This window comes from Bos javanicus, chromosome 18, assembly GCF_032452875.1.
Source record: "Bos javanicus breed banteng chromosome 18, ARS-OSU_banteng_1.0, whole genome shotgun sequence".
NCBI lineage: Eukaryota > Metazoa > Chordata > Mammalia > Artiodactyla > Bovidae > Bos > Bos javanicus.
In genome coordinates this window covers 34,665,135-34,689,624 of record NC_083885.1, presented here as the reverse complement: position 1 = coordinate 34,689,624, position 24,490 = coordinate 34,665,135, and the positions used below count along the sequence as shown (strand labels likewise).

Below are 24,490 nucleotides of genomic sequence, written 5' to 3'. Positions count from 1 at the left end.
AAGTTCTTCTTCCAACAGGATTTTTTTGTGAGTCCTGTGTGTTCAAAATCTCACTTAAGGTTAACAGAACTCTGTGACGGAGGCTCATTTATCCCCATGACACAGAAGGAAAAAACAGGATTTGAGAGGTAAAGAGCATATTTCTAAACCAGTGAGTGGTGAAAATCTAAATCTGCCTGATTCCAAAGCCCAAGTTCCCCACAACTACCGAGCGTACAAAGTCACGGATTGGTCGACCAGAAGGACTGCTGCACGGGTAAGGCGCGACCACCTTACCCTTCGTCATCAGACCCGTTTCTGAGCTTTGGCCGCATACTCCCGGGTGTACAGGCGACGCGTGCGCAGTGCAGTGGAGGCGCCCCCTGCCGGCCGCGCGCAGGAGACGGCAGCGGCAAAGGCGCGCTTAGTGCGCCTGCGCGCTCGAGGAGGCGGTGGCAGTTTTCGGTAGTGGCCCGGCGGTTCTCCGTGGGGCGGGCGCGGCCATGGCGCAGCCGGGGAAGCTGCTTAAGGAGCAGAAGTACGACCGGCAGCTGAGGTGAGCCAGGGCTCACCGATTCGGGCGGGCCAGCGGGTTCCTCTGCGTCCGGGCCGGGCCTAAACGAGCGGGCGGCGCGGTTGGGCCTCGGGCCTCCCGCCGGGCTGGGCCGGGCCGTGCGTCCCGTGCTCAGGGTTCCGGCCTGGGCCCCCGGTGCTTCTCGAGGGCCGGCACTCGCCTTCCCCGAGCGGCGCGCCTGCCCGCTCGCCACGCGGTGTGCAGGTCGAGGTGCACCGCCCCCAGCGTCCGCCGGGTCACCGCGGCGGCTGCCGGTTCCGCCTCGCTGTGCTCCTGGTTTTGCAGAATGAGGGGCCCGGGACTACCCCATCTCGGCCGCCGAGGGCAGCACCGAATGTTAGGTATTGTTCTAAACCGGCGCTGTCCAGTAGAAATATAATGCCAGTCTCATGTGAACCACATACGTAGTTATATATATGTGTATATATAACACATGTATATATGTGTATAGATAACATAATATTTATATTTGTAGTCACATTAAAAAAGGACAAACGGGTGAAAATAATTTTAATACTTCAGTTTATTTTGTTTAACCCAGTATGTGCAAAATATTACTATTTCAACGCATTATCAGTATAAAAAGTTATTAGAGATATTTTACAATTTTTTCATTCTGTCCTCAGAATCCAACATTTTACACTTTTGGCGCGTCTCAAATTGGACTAGCCTTATTTCTAGTGCTCAGTAGCCACATGTGGCTAATGGACTAATGGATATCTACTTAATGGACTGTAGGTCTAAGCCATTGGGCTAGTCGTTGGCTACTTCCTCTCCCATGCCTTGTCTCCTAACACTTCCCATTCCTTATTTATTGAGCATTTTCTATGTGGTTAAAGGGCTTCCATGGTGGCTCAGCTGTAAAACATTCACCAGCAATGCAGGAGACCATCTACAATGCAGGAGACGTTGGTTTCATCCCTGCATTGGGAAGATCCCCTGGAGAAGGAAATGACAACCCACTCCAGTATTCTTGCCTGGGAAGTCCCATGGACAGAGGATCCTGGCGGGCTGTCGTCTCTGGGGTCACAAAAGAGTCGGACATGACTTAGAGACTAAACCACCACCAAAGGCAGCAGAAATAGCACAACCATATGGCCCCCCTCCTTTCTGAAGACCCACAAGCCAGAAGTTACAGTATGTCCCTAAGGACTGGAACTCATTTTCACCTCTGGCTTAGTGCTGTTGTTAGGGGCTTTATGCACTCAATTGTGAGAGCAGTCTTGAAGGCAGATATTCTGTCTCCTTTATAGATGGAAAAACTGACTCTTAAAAGTTTGATAACCTGCTCTGAGTATCCCATGTGTTTGAACCAGGATGTAAACTCAAGCCTTCTGGGTTTTCCAAAGCTGATAAGGTCTGCTCCCTGGGGAAAGGGAAAGGAAAGTTTCTGGGGAAAGAAGCAAGATGGTAGAGACTTTGTAACCAACTTGTGTTCTCTTGTAAATTCTTGGAGATCCTTGTGTTTTGGAGCAGAGGTAACCATACATGACAGAGCTGATAAAATATTTTAGATTACTAAGTAACTGTGACAAAAGAGAGTTTTTGCTGAATCCAGTCCATTTAAGGAACAAACAGAACTATTTATTGATTTTGAAGTGTCAGAGGGAAGCAGGTACAAGCAAGATTGTGCCACCAGCTAGCAGTCAGCAGGCCCTGCCTTCCTTAGCCAGCAAGAGAATGGAGAGGATTGATTTTTGTTTGGGCCATTTCTTGAAACGTATTTCCTAGAGATGCACCGATATTCTCTTAGGCTCTTTCTCCAACTACCCAAGTATCCATCAACCGAATATGCCAAGTGTCTTCTGTGTGCCCTACTTTTATAGGGAAAAAACAGAGGTTTCCAGTCTGTCTGGTTCTTGTAGACTCATCCTCCATGCATTTGACAGCTATTCAATGATTATTTATCCTGGGCAAGGCACTGTATCAAGCACTGGGGCTTCAGTGGTGAACGTAGGGAGTGGTTTGTGCCCTTACGGAACTTAGAGTGGAATGGAGAGATGGATGTTCAGCAAATAAAACGCCAGATGAGGCAGTTACAGTTGTGATTTACTCTGGAGGACGTACAGGCTGCATAATAGGAGAGGATATGCTTTAGACAACAGACAGGAAGCAGCTTAAAGTCTCTCAGTCCTCCAGGCTATGATATTTTTCTAATGATTTGGGCTTCCTCTGTGTTTCCTATACTGACAAGAAAAGACACATTAGACTTTCTGGGCAAAGGTAGCCATGTTAGCTCAGCTGTCATGATGCCTGTTTGATCACATATCTTGCCCTGTTAATGATATGCTGGTGTGACAAGATGTAACATGTATTTCAGGTTATAACACATTTCTAATCCTTATTACATCTTTCTGTTTGTTAATGTATGCATTTACGAGTCATGCTGTTAGAATTGGGAATAACATTTTAAAGCACTCCTGTAGAAGTCAGTGTGAAGGCTTTTCAGATGGTACTTCAGTTTTCTTGGTAAAGCTTTTCTCACTCTTGAACATGTCATGGTGGATCAGTATTATGTCAAGATCTTAAATTATACTGGATCCCTGTAACTTAAGGAGAAATAAAATAGAGGATGCATGTGTGCTCAGTCGCTTCGGTCGCTTCAGTTGTGTCCAACTCTTTGCAACCCTGTGGACTGTAACCCTCCAGGCTCCTCTGTCCATGGGATTCTCCAGGCAAGAATACTGGAGTGGGTTGCCATGTACTTTTCCAGGGAATCTTTGCGACCCAGGGATCGAACCCGTGTCTCCTGAGTCTCCTGCCCTGCAGGCATATTCTTTACCCATTGAGCCACCTGGGAAGCCCAAAATAGAGAATGTTGTTGTTGTTCAGTCACCGAGTCGTGTCTGACTCTTTGCGACCCCATGGACTGTAGCGCACTAGGCTTCTCTGTCTTTCACCATCTCCTGGAGCTTGCTCAAACTCATGTCCATTGAGTCGGTGATGCCATCCAACCATTTCATTCTCTGTCGTTCCCTTCTCCTGCCTTCAGTCTTTCCCAGCATCAGGGTCTTTTCTAATGAGTTGGCTCTTTACAGGTGGCCAAAGTATTGGAGCTTCAGCTTCAGCATTAGCCCTTCCAATGAATGTTCAGGATTGATTTTCTTTAGGATGGACTGGTTGGATCTCCTTGCAGTCCAAGGGACACTCAAGAGTCTTCTCTAACACCACAGTTCAAAAGCATCAATTCTTCGGCACTCAGCCTTCTGAGAATAATAGGTTTTAATAATAATAGAGAATAATAGGTTTTAAATCTAAAGTACTTCTCTAATGTTAATAAATATAAAGACTTTCTGTTCTGTAAGTTATCTGACTTGAAAAGAGTAATGAACTAAGAGCTGAAAGACCAAGTGTCTAGTTCTGATTTGACCCCCGCTTTAACCATGACAGGCTCAAGCTCAGGTTACTCAGCTGTGTGATTCCCATAACACCTCCTGCTGTTCCTGTCTCACATGTGTGCCATGCTGCTCACATCAGTTATTTGATGCAAGAACACTTTAACGATCACCATTCAAATAAAGTTGTATTTTCATGGAAGTTTTTAACATGTTAAATTTGTGTCTTCTTTTGTAGGTTGTGGGGTGATCACGGCCAGGAGGCTCTAGAATCTGCTCATGTTTGCCTAATAAACGCAACAGCCACAGGAACTGAAATCCTTAAAAATTTGGTGCTACCGGGTATGATAGTTTTGTGGTTGTAAATTTACTTCTTTAAGGTTTTTAACCAGAAACATATATTCTTGACGGACTCTGTTTTATTTCCCAGGCATTGGTTCATTTACAATTATTGATGGAAATCAGGTCAGCGGAGAAGATGCTGGAAATAAGTATGTTCTATTCTTTTCAAATACATTCTTTAGAGAAGGCAGTGCATTGTCATGCGAGAGCAAGGCCTAAACCCCAGCTTCACCTCTCAGTCAGGGTGACTTGACTCAGGTGGAAAGTCAAGTCAACGCTGTGTTTAGGATTACGGCAAGGATGGAATGAGTTAATATAGGTAAAGTGCTAGCAAGCTGTCTGGCAAATAGGGTGTTAGTAAAATATAGCCATCATTACTGTCTTTATTGTTGTTATTAATGCAAAGAGTAGTCATTATTCCTTAATTTGTGAAATCTGTATCCTTCCTAAGTCCTTGCATTGATTCCTAGGTATTAGTATGTAATTAACAATAATTATATTTTGGGATTATAAGAATAATAAGAACTGCCTTTTATTTGTGGTGTCTTCTAGGCTTGGTCCAGGTATCTCTCTTCCTACACTACATTGTCTCTATAAGAATGCCATTTTAAAGTTGGCTTGTATATCATTCTTTAAAGATGATCATATATAGACTGTCAGGGCATTCCCGAATTTGGATTTCAAGCTTCCCTTTTCAGGAGCTTGGAGTCTGGGTTCTCTCATGTTTGTCAAAAATCAACAACAATGAGTAAATACAAGGGAAATCAGATTTTGGTTCATATTTGGCTTGGTTATCCTTTCTTTGGGTAGAGTACCCTGACTCTGAGAAGCAGACTCAGATATGGGCCTCCGGACATGATAAGGGTATGTGTGGGAGAAAGCCTGAGTAAATCTGTTATAGTTATCTACAAGAGCAGTCTAGCATTTCCCAAGGGTGGGTCTGTGGAACTTTGGTTCTAGGGAACGTTTATAGCTGTTAAATGGGCATATGGATTCCGTGGTCAAATTATAAAGTATTTCCTTAGTATAAGATTTTAATATTGTGTATTATATATGCTATTAATTTCCAAGAGAGGATATAATGCATGGTGTTTCCCAAACTTTTGAAACTTTCCTCCAGGGCAAACATTTTGGGAAACATTGATTTATTAGTCTGTCTTGCGACCCAGGGATTGAACCCGTTTCTCCTGAGTCTCCTGACCTGGGAAGCCCAAGATAAAGAATGTTGTTATAAGTTTTCACTCAGCTTTCTTCCTCTAGGAAGTCTATTACACTTTAAAATTAAAATATACTTTGTTTTAAACTATGAATGAAGTGTACCAGGTATTACACCTAACCTTCCCTTTATAGTCCAAGAAACCATTAAAACTTTTTTTTATTCTATTTTAGTTTTTTCCTTCAGAGAAGCAGTATTGGCAAGGTAAAAATCAGTTTGTAATAGAATACAGTTGTATTTGAACACCTAGTGATGTCACTATATCTTGATTGCTTGAAAAGCTTTACTTTGAAAGAGGTTAACTGTTAAATTGTATTAGAATCATTATAACCTGGTTTTTAAAAAGATCTTATTATTTCTCTGAGAAAAAAATTAATTCATTTCTTTCTGATCTTATAAAGATTTATGTGCTTGGTAATTTAAGAACTTAGAAGTTTTATATTGTATCCTGTATTAAAGCTAAATACTAAGTAATGTTAATAGTCAGAAGTTGGGGTATTTGGGTTAAGATTTTTTACCAAGAGTTAGTCAGAATGTGTCTTATTTTTGTATTTCATATTAAAAATCTTACAGAGCCATATTGGTCAACTTAGTGTAGTATTGTGTACTACATAATGTATTATATAGTATTATGTATGTGGTTTCCTTAAAGACTGATCTCTCTTATACAGGATTGTAAATGTGGAAGGTTAGCATAAGTCCAAACATGACTTAGAATATCCCTGCCTGCTACCCAGAGTTTTCTGGTCATTTGCCTAATCAGAAAAGTAGAGTGCAAATCATGTAGTCATGTAAGAATTCTGAATAATGATGGTTTAGCTCTGTTTTAAAGAATATTATGGTTTAGTCTCAGTTTCTAAATTCTATGAAAAGCAGACTCTTCATATCTATGCATGGAGTTTGGGTTGTTTTACAGTCTGTTTGCCTGATCTGTAAATTAGGGGGTTACATTTTAACCAAATTTTTTTCTAATTAAAGTCAAATGCTTTGTTTTTTAAAGAACCGAGCTCAAGCTGCCATGGAATTCTTACAAGAATTAAATAATGATGTCTCTGGGAGTTTTGTGGAAGAGGTATATATGTTATTATTTCTGTACAGAAATATAATTTTTTAGTAATTCAGAGCCCTAGGAATTTAGAATTTTAATCTTTGTATTTTTATGTTGAAAGTTGAATTATTTTAACATTGGAGTCTAGCATTTGCCTCACTTGTTCTAAAAAAGCTTAACCATTTCTGTCATATTTAATATGATTGTGAAATTGTTGGATTTTCTTTCCCCTGTCCTATTTAGAGTCCAGAAAACCTTCTAGACAATGATCCTTCATTTTTCTGTAGGTTTACCATTGTGGTTGCAACTCAGCTTTCTGAAAGGTAAATTTTTAAGTTAATTTGTTTTTATTTTAACCTCTTATTAGATTTGCATAGTTTTGTTTTCTCTGCAGAGTCTATGGTTTTTAAATTCTTCAATTCCATAGAAACCTTTAATTAGAAGTGGTCTAATTAAAATCTCCAGCATTAAAAACATAGGGAAGAGAAAAACACAGAGATGTGAAACTTAGAACGGTTAAATTGAACATTGGTTATTTTTTTAGTGGGAAAAAAAAACAATTAATTATAGGGAGTGCTTGGGGGTAGATAAATAGGTTTTATAAATATTTTCTTCTTTATTATAGAAATGTTTTTCAGTAACATTCTCCCTAATACGAAAGACAAGGCTTTCATATCTCTCTAGTCCAACAGATATACTTACTTTGAAACTGCTGCCTTGTGGACTTGCTTGCTTTTCAGCCTATCTTTATGTAAATATGCTGTTTATATGAATGCAAAAGTTATATCTTTGCATTTATTATTTAGTGAGGAAGTTGCTTCATTTTAAGGCATTTTCATGTTGGGCATCTATCCATTTGCTTATGTTCTTGTCTATTATGCCTTCTTTTACAGTACATTACTACGTTTAGCAGATGTCCTCTGGAATTCCCAAATCCCTCTTTTGATCTGTAGGACATATGGACTAGTTGGTTATATGAGGATCATTATAAAAGAACATCCAGGTAAAAATGTTGCACATATGGGGCTTCCTGTTGGTTGTTTTAGCTATAATTTTAGGAACTTGATAATTTAGAAAGTCAGTTTGAAATCACAAAGTTAATTTATAGCAGCACAACTCTGGTTACAGGTTCAAAGTGCTAATCAGAATCAGTAGGCTTTAATCTTCCTATTTCCTTTACTAAGCATTATAGAAGGATACAAAGCAGGAGATAAAATAGGTACAGCTTCGTCATGTTATTAGGAGGCCTGGCAGCTCTGCAAGTACCTAGCTTTTTTTGCCTCTTAGCCTACATAGGGCATATATGGCTGGCACAAGCAAGAGCCAAGGAATGTGGGTCACATTGATACAGAGAGGTTACACTACCTTTTCCCCACCTGTTTTCTATTCTATTCTTATATAGGCCTCAGGCTCCCCCAGTTGAGGTATAATTCCACACAACAATCAAGGCATTTGACTGACTACTGTTCCAAGGAAACTGTGTTAGTAGGAGACTAAAGTCATTCAAAGGCAGGCTTGCATCAACTCAAGTTCCTTACTTACACAATTTTGATCTTAAATCATCATAAGATTTTCACTCAGGACTCATACATTGCTGTGAGCCAGGTTGTCTGTTAGTGCAGTGATAGTATCACTGAAGAGTGATGTCTGCTTGGGAAGCTGGGGAGTGGCTTTTGGGGATAAGCTTTTGGCAGTGGGGCAGGGTCATTTAAGAGTTGTGAGAAGAGTGATGAGGTAAACATTTTGTTTTAAATGGGTCACTCGGAAGCCCGGTGGAGAATGAATGGATTTGGAGGGACAAAGGTTGGAGGCAAGGATTGCTTTTAGATTTTCAGCGGTCTAGGTCTGAGAAAGAGAGAGAGACAAAGACAGAGAGAGCATCCTTGACTGAGGGCAGATGTTATAAGGATAGGGAAGAGGGGAGAGATGATAATGAAGGTTAAGCTTGCTAGCTGTATGCTGGCCTTTATGTGGGTTATTTCATTTACTCTTTTCCAAATCCTTATAAAGTCGATACTATTGTATCTGCTTTTTATAGATTAGGATGCTGAGGCATAGAGAGATTAAGTTATTTGCCTAAGGTCACACAGCTAGCAAGTGACAGAACTGAGCCTCCCTCTAAACACTCACTGAAATTACACACTTTCCCGTACTCTCCTCTATGGAGGGCTGTGTACGAAATGACAGCAGGATGTGGGGAATGACTGATAACTGGGCCATGGAAGCTTGAAGTCAAGGAAGACCATCACATTCCTAAGGAAGAGGTATAGGTAGATGGTGATGCTGTCTGTTGAAAACCATAGGAGGAGGAAGGGTAGGTTTTTGGGTGCTATCTGAACACATTTTCATCTTTTCCGATTATAATAACAAGAAAATTCTGTGCTAAAGGAATCTTTGTTTTATTTTTATTAATACTGTAGTCCACTTACGATTTGTGCATTTAGTAAAATATAAGTTTATATGTAAATTTAACTCAGTAATGAACAAAACAGTGAGAAAAAGCTGTAGGCCCTGTGTCCATTTAAAAATTACAGATTTCCTAAGTTCCTGTGATATATATGTTGCCAGCAATATTGCTAAGGAAATAAGTTTATCTTTCGGGATTATTTGGTTCACAGTAATAGAATCTCATCCAGATAATGCCTTAGAGGATCTACGACTGGATAAGCCATTTCCTGAACTGAGAGAACATTTTCAGTCTTACGATTTGGATCATATGGAAAAAAAGGTTGGTGGTGTGTGTGACTTTTCATTTATAAGTATACTGAAAACTTTTTTTTTTAACCTAAGGTTTTTGAATTACAAAGTGAGAAAATATAAACCTCATCCAGGTCACACAGTAACAACATTGTACCTAATTTATTTTAAATAAATCTATCTTTCCCCCAAATTTAAAAACTTTTTTATTGAAGAAAAGTACATTAACTGAACATATCTGTGTAATCAACACTCAAGTCAAGAAATTGGACTTTGTGTGTGTGTGTGTGTGTGTGTGTGTTTGCCTGCCATGCAGCCTGTAGGATCTTAGTTCTCTGGCCAAGGATTGAACCTGTGCCCCTGCAGTGGAAGCAGGGAGTCCTAACCACGGGATTGGACACTCACATGTACCAGAAGCCCCCTTCATGGTTCTTTTCTCCTAAACAAAGAGATGTACTTTTTAAAATAGTTTGAATGTGGGGTGGATGTTTGTTGAAATTGACTCCTGTTGAAACTTATTTTTAGAGTTTGAGAATTACCAAGGCAACTGCATATTTCATTATAGAAATAATGATATTTATAACAGGCCATGTACTTTAAGGCATATATATGTATTTTCCTACCTACACGTTAATTAAAGTGCAGGTATTTGGTTCATCAGCAAACGCAGAAAAGATCCCTTGTCCTTAGTCTAGGCTTGATGTCTGAAATCAAGATGTGAAAGTGAAAGTCGCTCAGTCGTGTCTGACTCTTTGCGACCTCATGGACTATATAGTCCATGGAATTCTCTAGGCCAGAATACTGGAGTGGGTAGCCTACCCCTTCTCCAGGGGATCTTCCCAACGCAGGAATTGAACCAGGGTCTCCTGCATTGCAGGCGAATTCTTTACCAACTGAGCTATCAGGGAAGCTCTACTTGAGCTTTATTTCTTTTTTTTAAATTTTATTTTATTTTTAAACTTTACAATTTGTATTAGTTTTGCCAAATATCAAAATGAATCCGCCACAGGTATACCTGTGTTCCCCATCCTGAACCCTCCTCCCTCCCCATACCCTCCCTCTGGGTCGTCCCAGTGCACCAGCCCCAAGCATCCAGTATCGTGCATAGAAGTGATCCCTAAAAGTATAGTCTTTGAGCTTTATTTCTGAGTGGCAGTCTCTGAGACTGTTTTCTGAATGTTAAAAGGAACAGTTGTAGTATATACCTGCCTTACAAGGATTAAATTGGACACTGCCTCGAAAAGCTTTGTTAAGCAATTTTTATTAACCCAGTTCATTTTTCCTCCATTCATTATTCCACATATACTGAGAGATGCAAACATGGTGGAATAATTGAGTAAAGTATTGTTGAATTTGTTGAAAATGATACAGTGTAGTGAAAAATAAATGTTAACTAATACGGATATTTTCTTTGATTGTTTTATTTTTAGGACCATAGCCACACTCCATGGATTGTGATCGTAGCTAAATACTTAGCACAGTGGTATAGTGAAGTATGTCCTTTCTTTCTTTTTTTTCCCTAAGATTTATTTATTTATTTGACCGTGTTGGGTCTTAGTTGTGGCATGTGGGATCTTTGTTGGCACACGGGACTTCTGGTTGCTTATGCACAGGCTTCTCTAGTTGTGGCGCGGGCTTAGTTGTCCCACGGCATGGGAAATCTTAGTTCCCTGACCAGGGATTGAACCCACATCCCCTGCATTGGAAGGCGGATTCTTAACCACTAGACCAGCAGGGAAGTCCCAGTATTTTCTTTCTTGAGAAAGGACATTCCATATGTGACTGTATTTTTTCAGTTTATTATAAAGAATTTCATTGGAGGGAATGGGAGACTGATATTTTTTCCTTATGGGATTATAGGAAAAGTGGATGTTTTTCAGTTTGAATCTAGCATTTTCTCTTTGATACTGACATTTTTATTAACAAAATGAAATTTGAACAAATGTCATTCTGAAACTGGCAGTGAGGAGTGAATGTAGAGAAATGACCCACACTTTTTGTTTTCTATCAAGTCAGCTGGTTTCACTGAGGTATCGATTTGCTGATGCAATCTCATGTGGATGGGGAAATTGGCAGGAAACTGGACTTTTAATTTCCATATCTTGAGTTTTTGCAACTATATTTAAATTTATTTAACCCAATTTAGACCAATGGACGAATACCTAAAACATATAAAGAAAAAGAAGACTTCAGAGATTTGATTAGACAAGGTAATTTGGGATTTGATTAAACCTCGTATAAAGTTTAAAAAGATTGCTTGAAGCTAATTTTATTGGATTTCTGTCAGCACTTTTGTTGGATGATGCCATCATGAGCTTTTATTTTATTTTCCTCAGGGGAGGTTAAGGAACCACTCCTTGTGTAATTTTAAGAATGAATAATGATAAGCTGTATTTCTTCTTAAGGTTCAGTATCCAATCCTCCCTTCTGAATCTGACAAAGTTATTTCCTTAATGTTGGGGAAGGAGAAGGAATGAAAAGAAAAAGGCTGTTCTTTGCTAATTAGTTTCTATTTTAATAGGAATTTTAAAGAATGAAAATGGGACTCCAGAAGATGAAGAGAATTTTGAAGAAGCTATTAAAAATGTGAATACAGCACTAAATACAACTCAGGTATTAAGAGCTACTGAAGTATTCACCAGTGAAAGGTGTTTTCTAAAGTCCTCATAGGTGAAATAGTTGATTTTAGTTTTAATTTAATATTTCTTAAATTGTATAGTTGGTTAGAAATTAATATAATACAGCTTTAATCTTCTTTTATTAGATTCTGTATTGTCCTTGTTAAAATGGATGTCAGTGCTTCAGCATATAATATTTATGCAGTAATTTACATAAATTAATTGTTTGAAGTACATGATTTGTGAGTAGTAAGGGTTTAGGGGTAGGAATTATATAATGAAGGTGTTACTTTGCTAGTACAAATAGTGTTGCCTGAAAAGTTAAATCTTACTGTGCATTTGCTTTTATTTTTTTGCATTTGCTTTTAACAGTAATTATTTGAATACATTGGAAGATGTTCTTAATAATATCATATACCTTAAAAATTACTTGGAGGACTTTATTGTTGAAGTTTGACCAGTGAAGTTTTGGGGGAACTTTGGAATAACAAAATTGGTAGTTAAAATTTTCTTATAGTTTAAAACAGCAAAAAACGCTACCTTTCAAGTTAGGAAAGCACTTAAGGTGTCATTACAAACTTTTTGGAGACAGTGAGGTTGTGTTGCTGAGTGATTAAAAATATGTGCTGTGTGAACCACACAGTTTTCTGGGGTGATAGAAATTTTCTAATGTCTCAATTGGAGTGATGGTTAAAAGTATATGTATAGTTACAAGAAAGCATCAAATTGTCATTTAAGATTTGTGCATTTCACTGAATGTATAATTTACCCCAGTTGAAAAAAAACAAATAAGGTTCTGTGATTGGGGGACAGTGAGCTAAGCAGACAGACAAATGTACTAGGTACTGTGAACAAAATTAGAGCAGAACAAAGGGGTAGAGCATGAGGGGAAGGAGGAGGTCTGGGATCGGGAGGGACCAGGGAGACTTTGAAGGAGATGTGTTTAAGCAGAAGCCTAAGTGAAGTGTGACATGCAGAGGTCTGGAAGAAGAGGTTTTCAGGCTGAGGAAGTACAAGTACAAAGGCCCAGAAGTGGGATGATGCCTGGCATTTGTTCAAGGATGGGTATGAAAGCCACTGTGATTGGAATGAAGTGAACAAGAGGGAAAGTGGTGGGAGGAGTTTAAGTTTGGAGAGGCAGAAAGGGCCCCATCATAAAGGCAATGCAGGCCACTCAAGTGTTTTGAGCAGAGGAATGAAGTGACCTGATTTATATTTCTAAAAAAGTTATTCTGGCTCTTTTGAGGACAAAAGACTCTAGAGGGGAGTGGAAGCAGAGAGTTACCAGTAAGAAATTTCTTTTTTCCACATAACAGTAGAACCAAAGCCTACAATTTTTATAGTTTTTATAACATATGATGTTCTTACTTGCATTAAAAGTTCTTAATTTAACTATCTTGCTCTTTTCAGAGTGCTTGTCGTCTTCTACCATCACTAGATAGGGTATACGGGTTTCAGATTTTTTATAAGCTGAAAAAACATGAAGGATTACAAATCTAGCTTGTCTGTTTTCTTCGTTCTGTCTTCAAATATAACTATAAAAAGATTTACTTAGACTCCTTCTTTACTCCATATATGATGTAAGAAAATAGGTCAGTCTTTAAATGCTAACAGGAGTGGACAGGAGGGGATTTTCTTCTGTTCTCTCTTTCCCCAATAAATCTCCATCTGGTGATAATTCTGAATAAAAGTCCAAACAAATCAGAAGTTTGTATTTGAACTTATTTGGAAGATTACAGTGAAAATAAAGGTGGGCAGATTCTTAGTATAGGTTAATGTTTTGTGTTCCTTTATTAGATCCCAAACAGTATTGAAGATATATTTAATGATGATCGCTGCATAAATATCACCAAACAGGTAACAACAAATAAGTAAAATTAGTAACCCTTAACCTTCAGGTCAAATTGAGATGTCACTTAATATTAATTTTTTTTTCTTTTTTTTAGACTCCGACATTTTGGATTTTAGCTCGTGCCTTAAAGGAATTTGTGGCCAAAGAGGGTCAAGGAAATCTACCTGTTCGAGGCACAATTCCTGATATGATTGCAGATTCAGGCAAATATATAAAACTTCAAAATGTGTAAGTCACCTGTCTTCAAGCTATGTAAGAGAAAAATCAGTCTGTTTATATTAGAGAGGAACATGTTTTATCAGTCTACCAGAAATCAGAAATCAAATGAAAGTTTGTTATAATCTCATTGCTTTAAAAATAAGCTAAAAAACTTAGAGGGCAGATTTATTTTAAAATAAAATTTATTTTATTTTTAAGAATTTATTTTATTTTTAAGAATTAATTTTAGGTTCACAGCAAAATTGGGCAGAAAGTATAGAGAGTTCCCACTTAGTTTCTGGGCGTCAGACTTTTTCTTTCATATTTCAAGATAAACCCAACATTTGAACACTTAATTCTGTGCAATGAACCGGTCTATGTATTAACTAGTTTAATATTCACAAATATCCTATGAGAGAGATACTGTTATTGTCCCAGTTTTACAGGTGAGGAAACTAAGGCATAGAAGAGGTAATTTATTCAGGGCAGGACAACTGGTAAATGGTAAAACCAGGATTGGAATTCATGAAACCCAGATCTGTACTCATAACCATGGCTCTGTCCTCTTTTATCTGTAATTACAAGCTTTCAAGACTCTAGTTTTTGATAACTTTTTTGTCATTAATGTTTCATAATTTAAAGAGTTCATGACTGTAGACAGACATGTGCTATCCACTGTCATAAGGATGGGTCTCAATAGATATTACCCTTGTGTATCTTTGGGTATGCTGAGGATGAATGCAGGGCCACTGGCCTGGCTTCTTCAAGGGCCAGATAATGTCACACAGAGAAGGTCTTTATTCCATAGACAGATTGTACTCTTCATGTCAGTCATTCTCTTAACAAATCTTTGTTGCCCTAGCCTAAAAGTTCAACTACTTAAAACTTGGGGAAAGTCAGTTGAGAGAAAGAAGTATGACCTCATATCAGAGGTGATCAGCTTAACACTGATCATCTCTACAGGGTGACCATCTCAAGTTTTACATGGATTTGTTAGATGGTCGGTTTTGAAGGGTTTAACTTTCCTTGGACTTGACCAAGGAGATTGAAAAAGTGAAGTCGCTCAGTCATGTCTGACTCTTTGCAACTGCATGGACTGTAGCCTGCCAGGAATTCTCCAGGCAAGAATACTGAGTGGATTGCCATTTCCTTCTCCAGGGTATTTTCCCAACCCAGGGATTGAACCCGGGTCTCCCGCATTGCAGGCAGACTCTTTATCATCTGAGCCACGAGGGAGCTTAAGCATGTTCTTTTTTTAATTTTTTTATTATTATTTTTTAAGCATGTTCTTTTGCAGCATATTTTGTTAGGTCCTCTATCAGAGAAGCATGGATCATGGACTTCTCCAGGAGGGCAAATTTTAAATTAGGTGCTGTTAATTACTCAGAGATCCTAGGTATTAGGTGAAGTCCCAGAGTCCATCACCAGCCACTAACAGGTGCTACTGGTAGCATTTCCATGGCATTGTCACATTTCATACATTGCCAGATCAGTATTTTTTTCATGAAAGGTAAAGACATTTTTTTGTTTGCTTCATGGTGATATTTAAATCTGGCAGTTTAAATATTTGTTAATAGTAGCTTTTTGTTGTTCTTTTCCAGTTACCGTGAAAAAGCAAAGAAAGATGCTGCTGCTGTGGGTAATCATGTTGCCAAATTGCTTCAGTCTATAGGCCAGGTAAGCTGCTGGGCACAGTGCCTTTGATAGACAGTACAGCTCCACATGGGCCGGATTGCATTGCATAAACCCAGCCAGGAAGGGCTCAGAGAGAGGGTGTGGCACTGGCTCAGACCTTCTGCAGAGGGTCTTTCACTTGCCTGCCTAATGAGAAGGCCAGTCATAGTGACTGGCTTTGTGCTGCACCCTCTGTTGATCTTCTTTTACATTGGAGCAAAATCTGCATTTATCTCTTTACAGGCACCAGAGTCCATTTCAGAGAAAGAATTAAAATTACTCTGTAAGTCACCTTGACTTAAATTTCCTTATTTTGTTTGATAAAAATTGTGACATGGGAAATGTTCCCAGCAATTTTAAATGGTTGAAATTAACATTTTTCCATGGTCTCAGTGGTATCAATATAGGTAATTATTGGGTAAGGTTTTTTTCTCTCTCTCATAATGAAAGGAGAGGGTATTCTAGGACTGATCAGAGATAGGTCATATCTGTATTGATACACTGAAAATTATCAGTAGTGCAGAATTGTTTTTGGCTTATTAATTTTAAATAACTTGGAAAAGTCTTATCTAAAGAGTTTGGGTATGAAGTCTTGAGTCACATGTACATTGACAAGATTGGTTTAAATACTAATTTTGACCAGTATTTGATCAGACTGTTAGAATTAGGAATTTCGCCATTTAGTTTCGGAGTGGCTAGGCTCCTGGGGTCTCTTTGATAATTCTTCAGTAGGCCCAGAGTATTTAAGAGTTAATTTAAGAATAATAAAGTCTGTTTCATATGCCACCTGGGAGTTTTTCCCCATAGCTATGACCTCTCGTTGCTGGAAAAGCATGTTTTGTATGTTACCCATTCTTAAAATATATGTGTCCAAATTATCCATTTTAAGATTCTTCAGCAATGTTTGTTTAGGCTTAGATTTAATGTTTTGTTCCACTACTAATCTTGTGCCTCGTTTATGCATTAGTATTTGTTGTACTACATTATATGATACCAGATTAAAAGCTGGATATTGGGTATTTGAGAGTATTTGAAGGTATTTGGGTAGTATTTTGGTCTCTCTACTGGAATACATTTGAAAATTCTCATAATACAAAGTTTTTTGTTTTTAAAGCCTTAACTTATACCCAGAGCACACTATATATACCACTCTCCTTCAGGACTGCTTATCCAGAATAATAATAAAAATTACCATTCATTGAGCCTTGTCAGGCTTTCTGCGAGGTATATACTTTATACAGTTGGAATTCTGATCCACAGAACAACTCAAAGTTAAAAAATATTATTTCTGTTTTACAAATGAAAACTGAGGCTCAGACAGGTGCTGTCACCCACGTACTCAGTGCTGAACTGAATGTAATGCCAAGAACGTGAATTTAAGATGGCTTGTGTTATAGTGCCATTTCTGCTAACCATTAGAGCCACTTCTTCATATTTCTGTGTCTGTAAAGAGAATACACAAAATTTTCTGTTCTTAATCAGGATATTAGTGTATCTTAACCATTTACTTCCATCATGCCTTTCCTGTGTTCAGGCAGCAATTCAGCATTTCTTCGAGTGGTGAGATGTCGATCCTTAGCTGAAGAATACAGCTTGGATACAATTAACAAGGATGAAATTAGTGAGTAATAACCTTTTGATGCTAGGTTATTAATTTTAAGGATATGATATTTTATACATATTGTATGACAGTATGTATAACAGAGTGTATGGTGATAATATAAAGGATAATATAAATATTTATACTCTAAATTTTATTCTGTTAGCCTGTCCAAGTGGTAGTAATTTCAAAATATAAAACTCAATGTGCTGTGTGGTGCTTAGTCGCTCAGTCATGTCTGACTCTTTGCGACCCCATGGACTGTACACCACCAGACTCCTCTGCCATGGGGCAAAATACTGGAGTGTGTTACCACACCCTCCTCCAAGGGGTCTTCCCAACCCAGGGATTGAAGCCAGGTCTCCCACATTGCAGGTGGATTCTTTATCATCTGAGCCACCAGCAAAGCCTATAAAACTTAATGTACGTATATATAATCATATTTAGGTTACTGAGTAAGTTGTGTTATATGTAGAAGAGCTAAATTTAGCATTTTACTACTTTATTAGAGATTATGTGGCCATAACTAACTATCCATAATACCACTGGGTTTTATTTTAATAATATATTTTCCTTTATTTTACTATTATGTATCATTTTCTATTTTATCATTACAAAATATTTAAATTTTGTGATAGAATTACCTTGTATTCTGAAACTTCAGTATATAGTAAATTCAGTTTTTCCTTGTTTTTAAATCATGAATTACCCAAATTACACTGAAATGTTTTTCCTTTCAGTTTCCAGCATGGACAATCCAGATAACGAGATAGTATTATACTTAATGTTACGGGCTGTTGATAGATTTCATAAACAGCATGGTAGATATCCAGGTAAGGATAGCAATTAAATTATCAAATACAGTGAAAATATTTTTTTTTGGCTTCACAGCATGGCTTGCGGGATCTTAGTTCCCTGACAAAGGATTGAACCCAGGCCAGAGCAGTGAAAGTTCCAAATCCTAGCCATTGGACTGCCAGGGAGTTCCCAATAAAATCTTAAATAAGTACTTAAATGGAATGAAATCTTAAAGGGCTCTTGGGGTGTTGACAGTAGTAGATGCTTGAATTCACACTGTAAACAGTTTACACATGGTTCATCTCAGTGAGGCCAAGTGTAACCAACTGCAAACAGTATTTGATTCTGAACTATTGCAGGGGACTGTTGGTTGGTTGCATATAGGATAAAACTTCTTCCTGCTAGTTTCTATAGTTGATTTCTAAGATTCACACTGAGTTTGATTTGGTAGAATGGGAAAATCACAAGAAGTATGCCAGTGACTTCTGAACTCAGAACTCTGAAGATGTTTCTTTGCTCAGTATCTATTTTTTGTTATCTATAAATGTAGTAATTGGGGAATTGGCATATGCTCCAAGGTCTTCAGTTGTCCAGGACATCTTTATTAAGATGATAGTTTTAATTGTGCAGGATTATTGCATAGCAGCACATTCTGGGTGTGTCATAAAGCCTGTTGCCCCAACTGATGTAGTATACCCAACGAGTTGTAATGTTAATGAGCAAGCTTACCAGAAAAGGAAAAAGAATGAAACAGCAAATAAATGTACTGCTTTATTTGTATTGTTTGCTTAGAATGTATTTTTTGTTATCTTCTGCATAACAGACCATCCCCAAATTTAGTAGTTTAAAACAATCCATTATTGTGTCTGTGACTTTGAGGATTGGCTAGGCTCAGTTAGATAGTTCTCCCTGGGGAAAGGGGATCCCATGGAGATGCATGATGCCTAGGGCTGGAGTCGTCCAAGAACGGAGGTGCAGGACACCTGGGGCTGGGGTCATCCATGAAGACGTACCCACTGACATGTGTGGCACTTCAGCCAGGGTACTGGAACTTCTGGGGGCTGCTCAGGCATCTGTCATCCTGTGGCTCACTGGGGCTTCCGTTCAGCATGGCAGTTCGAGATTTCTTACGTAGTAGCTGCCTTCCCCAGAGTTAACAGTTCCAAAAGACTCAGGTTGATGGCACAAAGCTTTTTATGACTTGGCTTTTGAGCATCACTAATGTCCTATTGGCTTCACAGAGTCAGCTTAGATTAAGAGTGGAAGGGGGACCACATGAGGGCATGAAGAGGTGTTCATTGGGGAGCCATCTTGGGAAATTAGCTATTATATAGAGCACAGACTTTGGAGTTAAACCTAGGTTCAAATCACTTCTTGTCTTCTTGGTCTTGGGTGAGTCACTATTTCCTTCCAAGTCTCAGTTCTTTCAGTATGGAATGGTGATAATAAAACTCTTGTTAGATTGTTAGGGTTAGGTACATGATGTATGAAAATCACTTAACACACTGCCTAGCTTTTTATAAGTACTTAATAAAAGGTTCAGTTCAGTTCAGTTCAGTTGCTCAGTCATGTCCAACTCTTTGCGACCCCATGAATCGCAGCACACCAGGCCTCCCTGTCCATCACCAACTCCCGGAGTTCACTCAGACTCACGTCCATTGAGTCAATGATGCCATCCAGCCATCTCATCCTCTGTCGTCCCCTTCTCCTCCTGCCCCCAATGCCTCCCAGCATCAGAGTCTTTTCCAATGAGTCAACTCTTTGCATGAGGTGGCCAAAGTACTGGAGTTTCAGCTTTAGCATCATTCCCTCCAAAGAAATCCCAGGGCTGATCTCCTTCAGAATGGACTGGTTGGATCTCCTTGCAGTCCAAGGGACTCTCAAGAGTCTTCTCCAACACCACAGTTCAAAAGCATCAATTCTTGGGCGCTCAGCCTTCTTCACAGTCCAACTCTCACATCCATACATGACCACAGGAAAAACCATAGCCTTGACTAGATGGACCTTTGTTGGCAAAGGAATGTCTCTGCTTTTGAATATGCTGTCTAGGTTGGTCATAACTTTCCTTCCAAGGAGTAAGCGTCTTTTAATTTCATGGCTGCAGTCACCAACTGCAGTGATTTTGGAGCCCCCAAAAATAAAGTGTGACACTGTTTCCACTGTTTCCCTATCTATTTCCCATGAAGTGATGGGACCAGATGCCATGATCTTTGTTTTCTGAATGTTGAACTTTAAGCCAACTTTTTCACTCTCTACTTTCACTTTCATCAAGAGGCTTTTTAGTTCCTCTTCACTTTCTGCCATAAGTGTGGTGTCATCTGCATATCTGAGGTTATTGATATTTCTCCCGGCAATCTTGATTCCAGCTTGTGTTTCTTCCAGTCCAGCGTTTCTCATGATGTACTCTGCATATAAGTTAAATAAGCAGGGTGATAATATACAGCCTTGATGTACTCCTTTTCGTATTTGGAACCAGTCTGTTGTTCCATGTCCAGTTCTAACTGTTGCTTCCTGACCTGCATACAGATTTCTCAAGAGGCAGGTCAGGTGGTCTGGTATTCCCATGTCTTTCAGAATTTTCCACACTTTATTGTGATCCACACAGTCAAAGGCTTTGGCATAGTCAATAAAACAGAAATAGATGTTTTTCTGGAACACTCTTGCTTTTTCCATGATCCAGCAGATGTTGGCAATTTGATCTCTGGTTCCTCTGTGTTTTCTAAAACCAGCTTGAACATCAGGAAGTTCATGGTTCACGTATTGCTGAAGCCTGGCTTGGAGAATTTTGAGCATTACTTTACTAGCATGTGAGATGAGTGCAATTGTGCAGTAGTTTGAGCATTCTTTGGCATTGCCTTTCTTTGGGACTGGAATGAAAACTGACCTTTTCCAGTCCTGTGGCCACTGCTGAGTTTTCCAAACTTGCTGGCATATTGAGTGCAGCACTTTCACAGCATCATCTTTCAGAATTTGAAGTAGCTCAACTGGAATTCCATCACCTCCACTAGCTTTGTTCGTAGTGATGCTTTCTAAGGCCCACTTGACTTCACATTCCAGGCTATCTGGCTCTAGATGAGTGATCACACCATCGTGATTATCACACCCATCTTTGCATGAAATGTCCCCAGTAAAGGGTAGATGCTACTATTTTGAGGACAAGGAATAATGATCGTTTTTAAACTAGAGGGATTTAACAGTACCTGGATATTATGGCAATGACATTTTTCCTTCCAAGTAATAATAACAGGTTCCCTTTGGAGACATCATAGTTTGATCATTAAGAACTGCCTGGGCTCATGTTGCAGTTTTGCTACTTATGAGCTAAGTAACTCAGGCAAATAACCTGATCTCTCTGTGCCTCAGTTTTCCCATCTGTAAAATGAAAATAATAATAGTGTCTATTTCACAGGGTTGTTGTGAGGATTAAATGAAGTAATATACAGATGGTATTTAAAACAATGTCCAACGTCTATTAATGCTCCATAAGTGTTACTTATTATTATAGCTTTATGTCCTTAGTGTTATTTAATCTCCTGGAAAGGGTAATAAACACCAGAACTTTTATAAAGGATGTGTGTGTGTGTGTGTGTGTATAGGACATTACTTTCTCATTTATTCAGTTCTATCAAAAAATCATTGAGCACCAACTATGTGTCAGATAGTCTTCTAGATACTGGGTATAGAGCCCTGAACAAAGCAGATTTGTCAAATTCAAATTTTTAATAGGTCTTTAGATGGTTTCTTTGATTGATACAGGTTTGTGATAGTTGCAAATATTGGTCTCATACTTTCCATTATTTTTGTTCTTATTTCAGATTTATAGTTTTGACTAAACAGCTAACACTGGATTAAATAGAAGAGGCAGTCAACAATTTTGAATCATGTATTTATTTCAATGAAAAATAATTTATATATATATATATTTTAGGAGTGTCTAACTATCAAGTTGAAGAAGATATAGGAAAGTTGAAGTCTTGTCTCACTAGCTTCCTTCAGGAATATGGATTATCTGTAATGGTGAAAGACGATTATGTCCATGAATTGTGAGTATTTTTTTTTAGGGAATATAAGAGACAGTACTGTTGTGTCATATGGCTAATTGTGTTCCTGTCTCCATCCTTTCCTGTAGTTGCCGATACGGAGCTGCTGAACCACACACCATTGCTGCATTCTTAGGGGGTAAGTTCCAGAGACGAGAAGACTGTCACCTGTTGTTAAATAGTACAGTTGTGAAGTTTTTGTTTTCCTAGCTGTTTTAACTAGGGAGGTCAGTGTAGCACAGTTGGTTTCCCTGCTTTCCATCTCTCCCACTGCTGTCCTGAAGCGTTAATTAGTCTTTCTAAGGCATAGCTCTGAGTGTTTCTCTCACTTAACTAACCTTCTGACCTGCCAGTACACACATATACACTATAGTAGTCCTCAGAAAACAAATCCAGAGTCCTTTATTCTGTGTTCTGGTTTTACCCAGCCTTTCTTTCCTTGTTTTTTTCAAGTTACTTGCTTTCCCCCTAGACATGCCCTTTGATTTCCTGCTCCTTGAATCTTTACCCCTCTGCGGACCCATTTGCCCTAAATCTCCCTCTTTCTTCCATGTCTAAAATCTACCTGTTTTTCATGACCCAACTCAACAATATCTTCTCTTTTGTAAGACTCCTTGGAGGCTGGAAGTTTGAGATCAGGGCCGGTATAATTGGTTTCTGGTGAGGCCTCTCTTCGTCTATTCATGGCTTGTAGGCAGTCAACATCTTGCTGTGTGCTGTAACCTCTTTTCTGTGCAGGAAGGTGAGGGTGGATGGAACAGAAGCTCTCTAGTGTCTCTTCTTCGAAGGCCCCTCCCCATGACCTTAGTTACCTAATTACCTCCCAAAGACTATCTCCAAATATGGTCACATTGAGGGTTAAGGCTTTAACATAGAAATTTTGGGGTACATGCCTTTGGTCTACAACACGTGCATCCTATTATTATTCTGCACAAGTTACTTCTTTGGGGGCTTTGTTTAAATATTATCTTCTTTGTGAAGCCATTCCTGATACCCTGATTTAAAATAGTCCCTCCTCTTGCACTCATATCCCCCCCACCCCTTGCTTTTTCTCCTTAGCTCTTAGTCACTTGACATTTTACTTGTTTGTAAATTCTCTCTTCCTCACTACTGAAAAGCAAGATCCATGAGGACAAGGATTTTTGTCTTTTGTTCCCTGCTGTATCCCTAGTGCCTACTAGGACAGTATCTGGTACAGAGCAGAGTCTGATTTTTTTGAATGAATGAATGTGAAAGCAGAAGCTTCAGATTATAAAAGATGAAAAGTTGTTTTCTTAGTTGTTTTTTGTTGTCGTTTCTTTATTTTCTATTGTTCTGTTTTGAACGTGCATGCGTACCAGTTGTGTTTGACTCTTTGTGACCCCATGGACTATATAGCCTGCTAGGCTCCTCTGTCCATAGAATTTTCCAGGCAATAATACTGGAGCAGGTTGCAATTTGCTTGTCCAGGAGATCTTCCTGACCCAGGGGTAGAACCCAAGTCTCCTGTGTCTCCTGCATTGCAGGTACCTGGGAAGCCAAGTTGTTTTGAATAGTAACTTTAAAACTTGTTACTATCTCTATATACTCAGACTGTTACTGAGTATAGCAGTCTAGCAGTATTTAATATAGATCTTTTCCAAATTACAAATATTCCTTTAACCCCTTTTTATTATAAAACATGTACGGGGTAAAATTCAAATGCAACAGAAGGGTATCCTTTGAGAATCTTTTCTGTCTTTAAAAAAGCCTTTTTAAAAAAATGCAGTAGTTTATAATACTGTTTGACTTTTTCTTGCATAATATTTTTTGCCAATATTTTTAAACCACCATAATTTTAAAAACTTCTTTCTTTTAAACTATGGTATAATATTTCAAGGTGTGAATGTATAGAACAAATTTTTATTTCCTTTAATAACATAGTTATAAAAGCTTATAGTCCCTTGTTTTCATCTGACTCAGTAAGTTATGTCTGTTTTGGATTACTGTTAAACATCTTTGGTTTTGGAAAGGAAAGGTTTTTATAGAATTGAGTATTTTTATATTTATATAATTTTTTAAATTCTTTTTCAAAGATTTGCTTTTCTCCTTTTTCCTTGCAGGAGCTGCTGCTCAAGAGGTTATCAAAATAATCACCAAACAATTTGTAATTTTTAATAATACTTACATTTATAGTGGCATGTCACAAACTTCAGCAACTTTTCAGTTGTAGAATAAGCACCCTATAGTGTGTTAATGACTGAAACTGTAATTGTCTTCAGGTTGTGCCCTAGTCTGTCAAGTTCCGCTAGGGAGAATTGTTAAAATTGTTTCCTTAATAAACATTTTTCTCATTTGTAATAATGTAATCTTGTTCTTTGCGGGGGCAGGGAGCTGAGGTGGAGAGGAAGGAAACAGTTTTCTCAGAGAATAAAAGTTATCCATTCCTAATTGAGTTCATTATTTCTGGCTTGCTATTTCAAAGTTACTTATAGAAATGGATTACATTAGAAACAGCTTAAAATATTTTTTTCTTAGGCTTAAATAATGAATTTAAGGCA

The 24,490-nt window shown here is 38.5% G+C and overlaps 1 protein-coding gene across 4 annotated transcripts; it reads left to right on the top strand.

Annotated features, from left to right (window-relative positions):
* The first annotated feature begins 401 nt into the window (after positions 1-401).
* On the top strand, positions 402-24,293 carry NAE1 (NEDD8 activating enzyme E1 subunit 1). 4 transcript variants are annotated; one of them, XM_061387443.1, is made up of 20 exons: positions 402-535; positions 4,127-4,230; positions 4,319-4,379; positions 5,620-5,650; positions 6,447-6,518; positions 6,738-6,817; positions 7,388-7,497; positions 9,113-9,222; positions 10,622-10,684; positions 11,338-11,401; positions 11,713-11,804; positions 13,607-13,666; positions 13,756-13,889; positions 15,440-15,536; positions 15,777-15,816; positions 17,068-17,154; positions 17,874-17,966; positions 21,860-21,974; positions 22,061-22,110; positions 24,053-24,293. In XM_061387443.1, exons 1-20 carry the CDS (start codon positions 483-485, stop codon positions 24,160-24,162), a joined length of 1,626 nt encoding a protein of 541 aa, XP_061243427.1. In that variant the 5' UTR covers positions 402-482; the 3' UTR covers positions 24,163-24,293. The 4 variants fall into 4 exon arrangements, with proteins under 4 accessions (XP_061243427.1, XP_061243428.1, XP_061243431.1 ...); XM_061387444.1 differs by having other exon boundaries at positions 403-535; positions 15,461-15,536; XM_061387447.1 differs by lacking the exon at positions 402-535 and adding an exon at positions 804-894.
* Positions 24,294-24,490: the final 197 nt, after the last annotated feature.

Excerpts from the sequence above, each read along its gene's own strand:
- NAE1 (XM_061387443.1), top strand. The coding sequence starts at position 483 with ATGGCGCAGCCGGGGAAGCTGCTTAAGGAGCAGAAGTACGACCGGCAG. Across the intron at positions 7,498-9,112 it reads CATTATAAAAGAACATCCAG|TAATAGAATCTCATCCAGAT; the intron begins GTAAAAATGTTG and ends TTTGGTTCACAG. Across the intron at positions 13,667-13,755 it reads GCATAAATATCACCAAACAG|ACTCCGACATTTTGGATTTT; the intron begins GTAACAACAAAT and ends TCTTTTTTTTAG.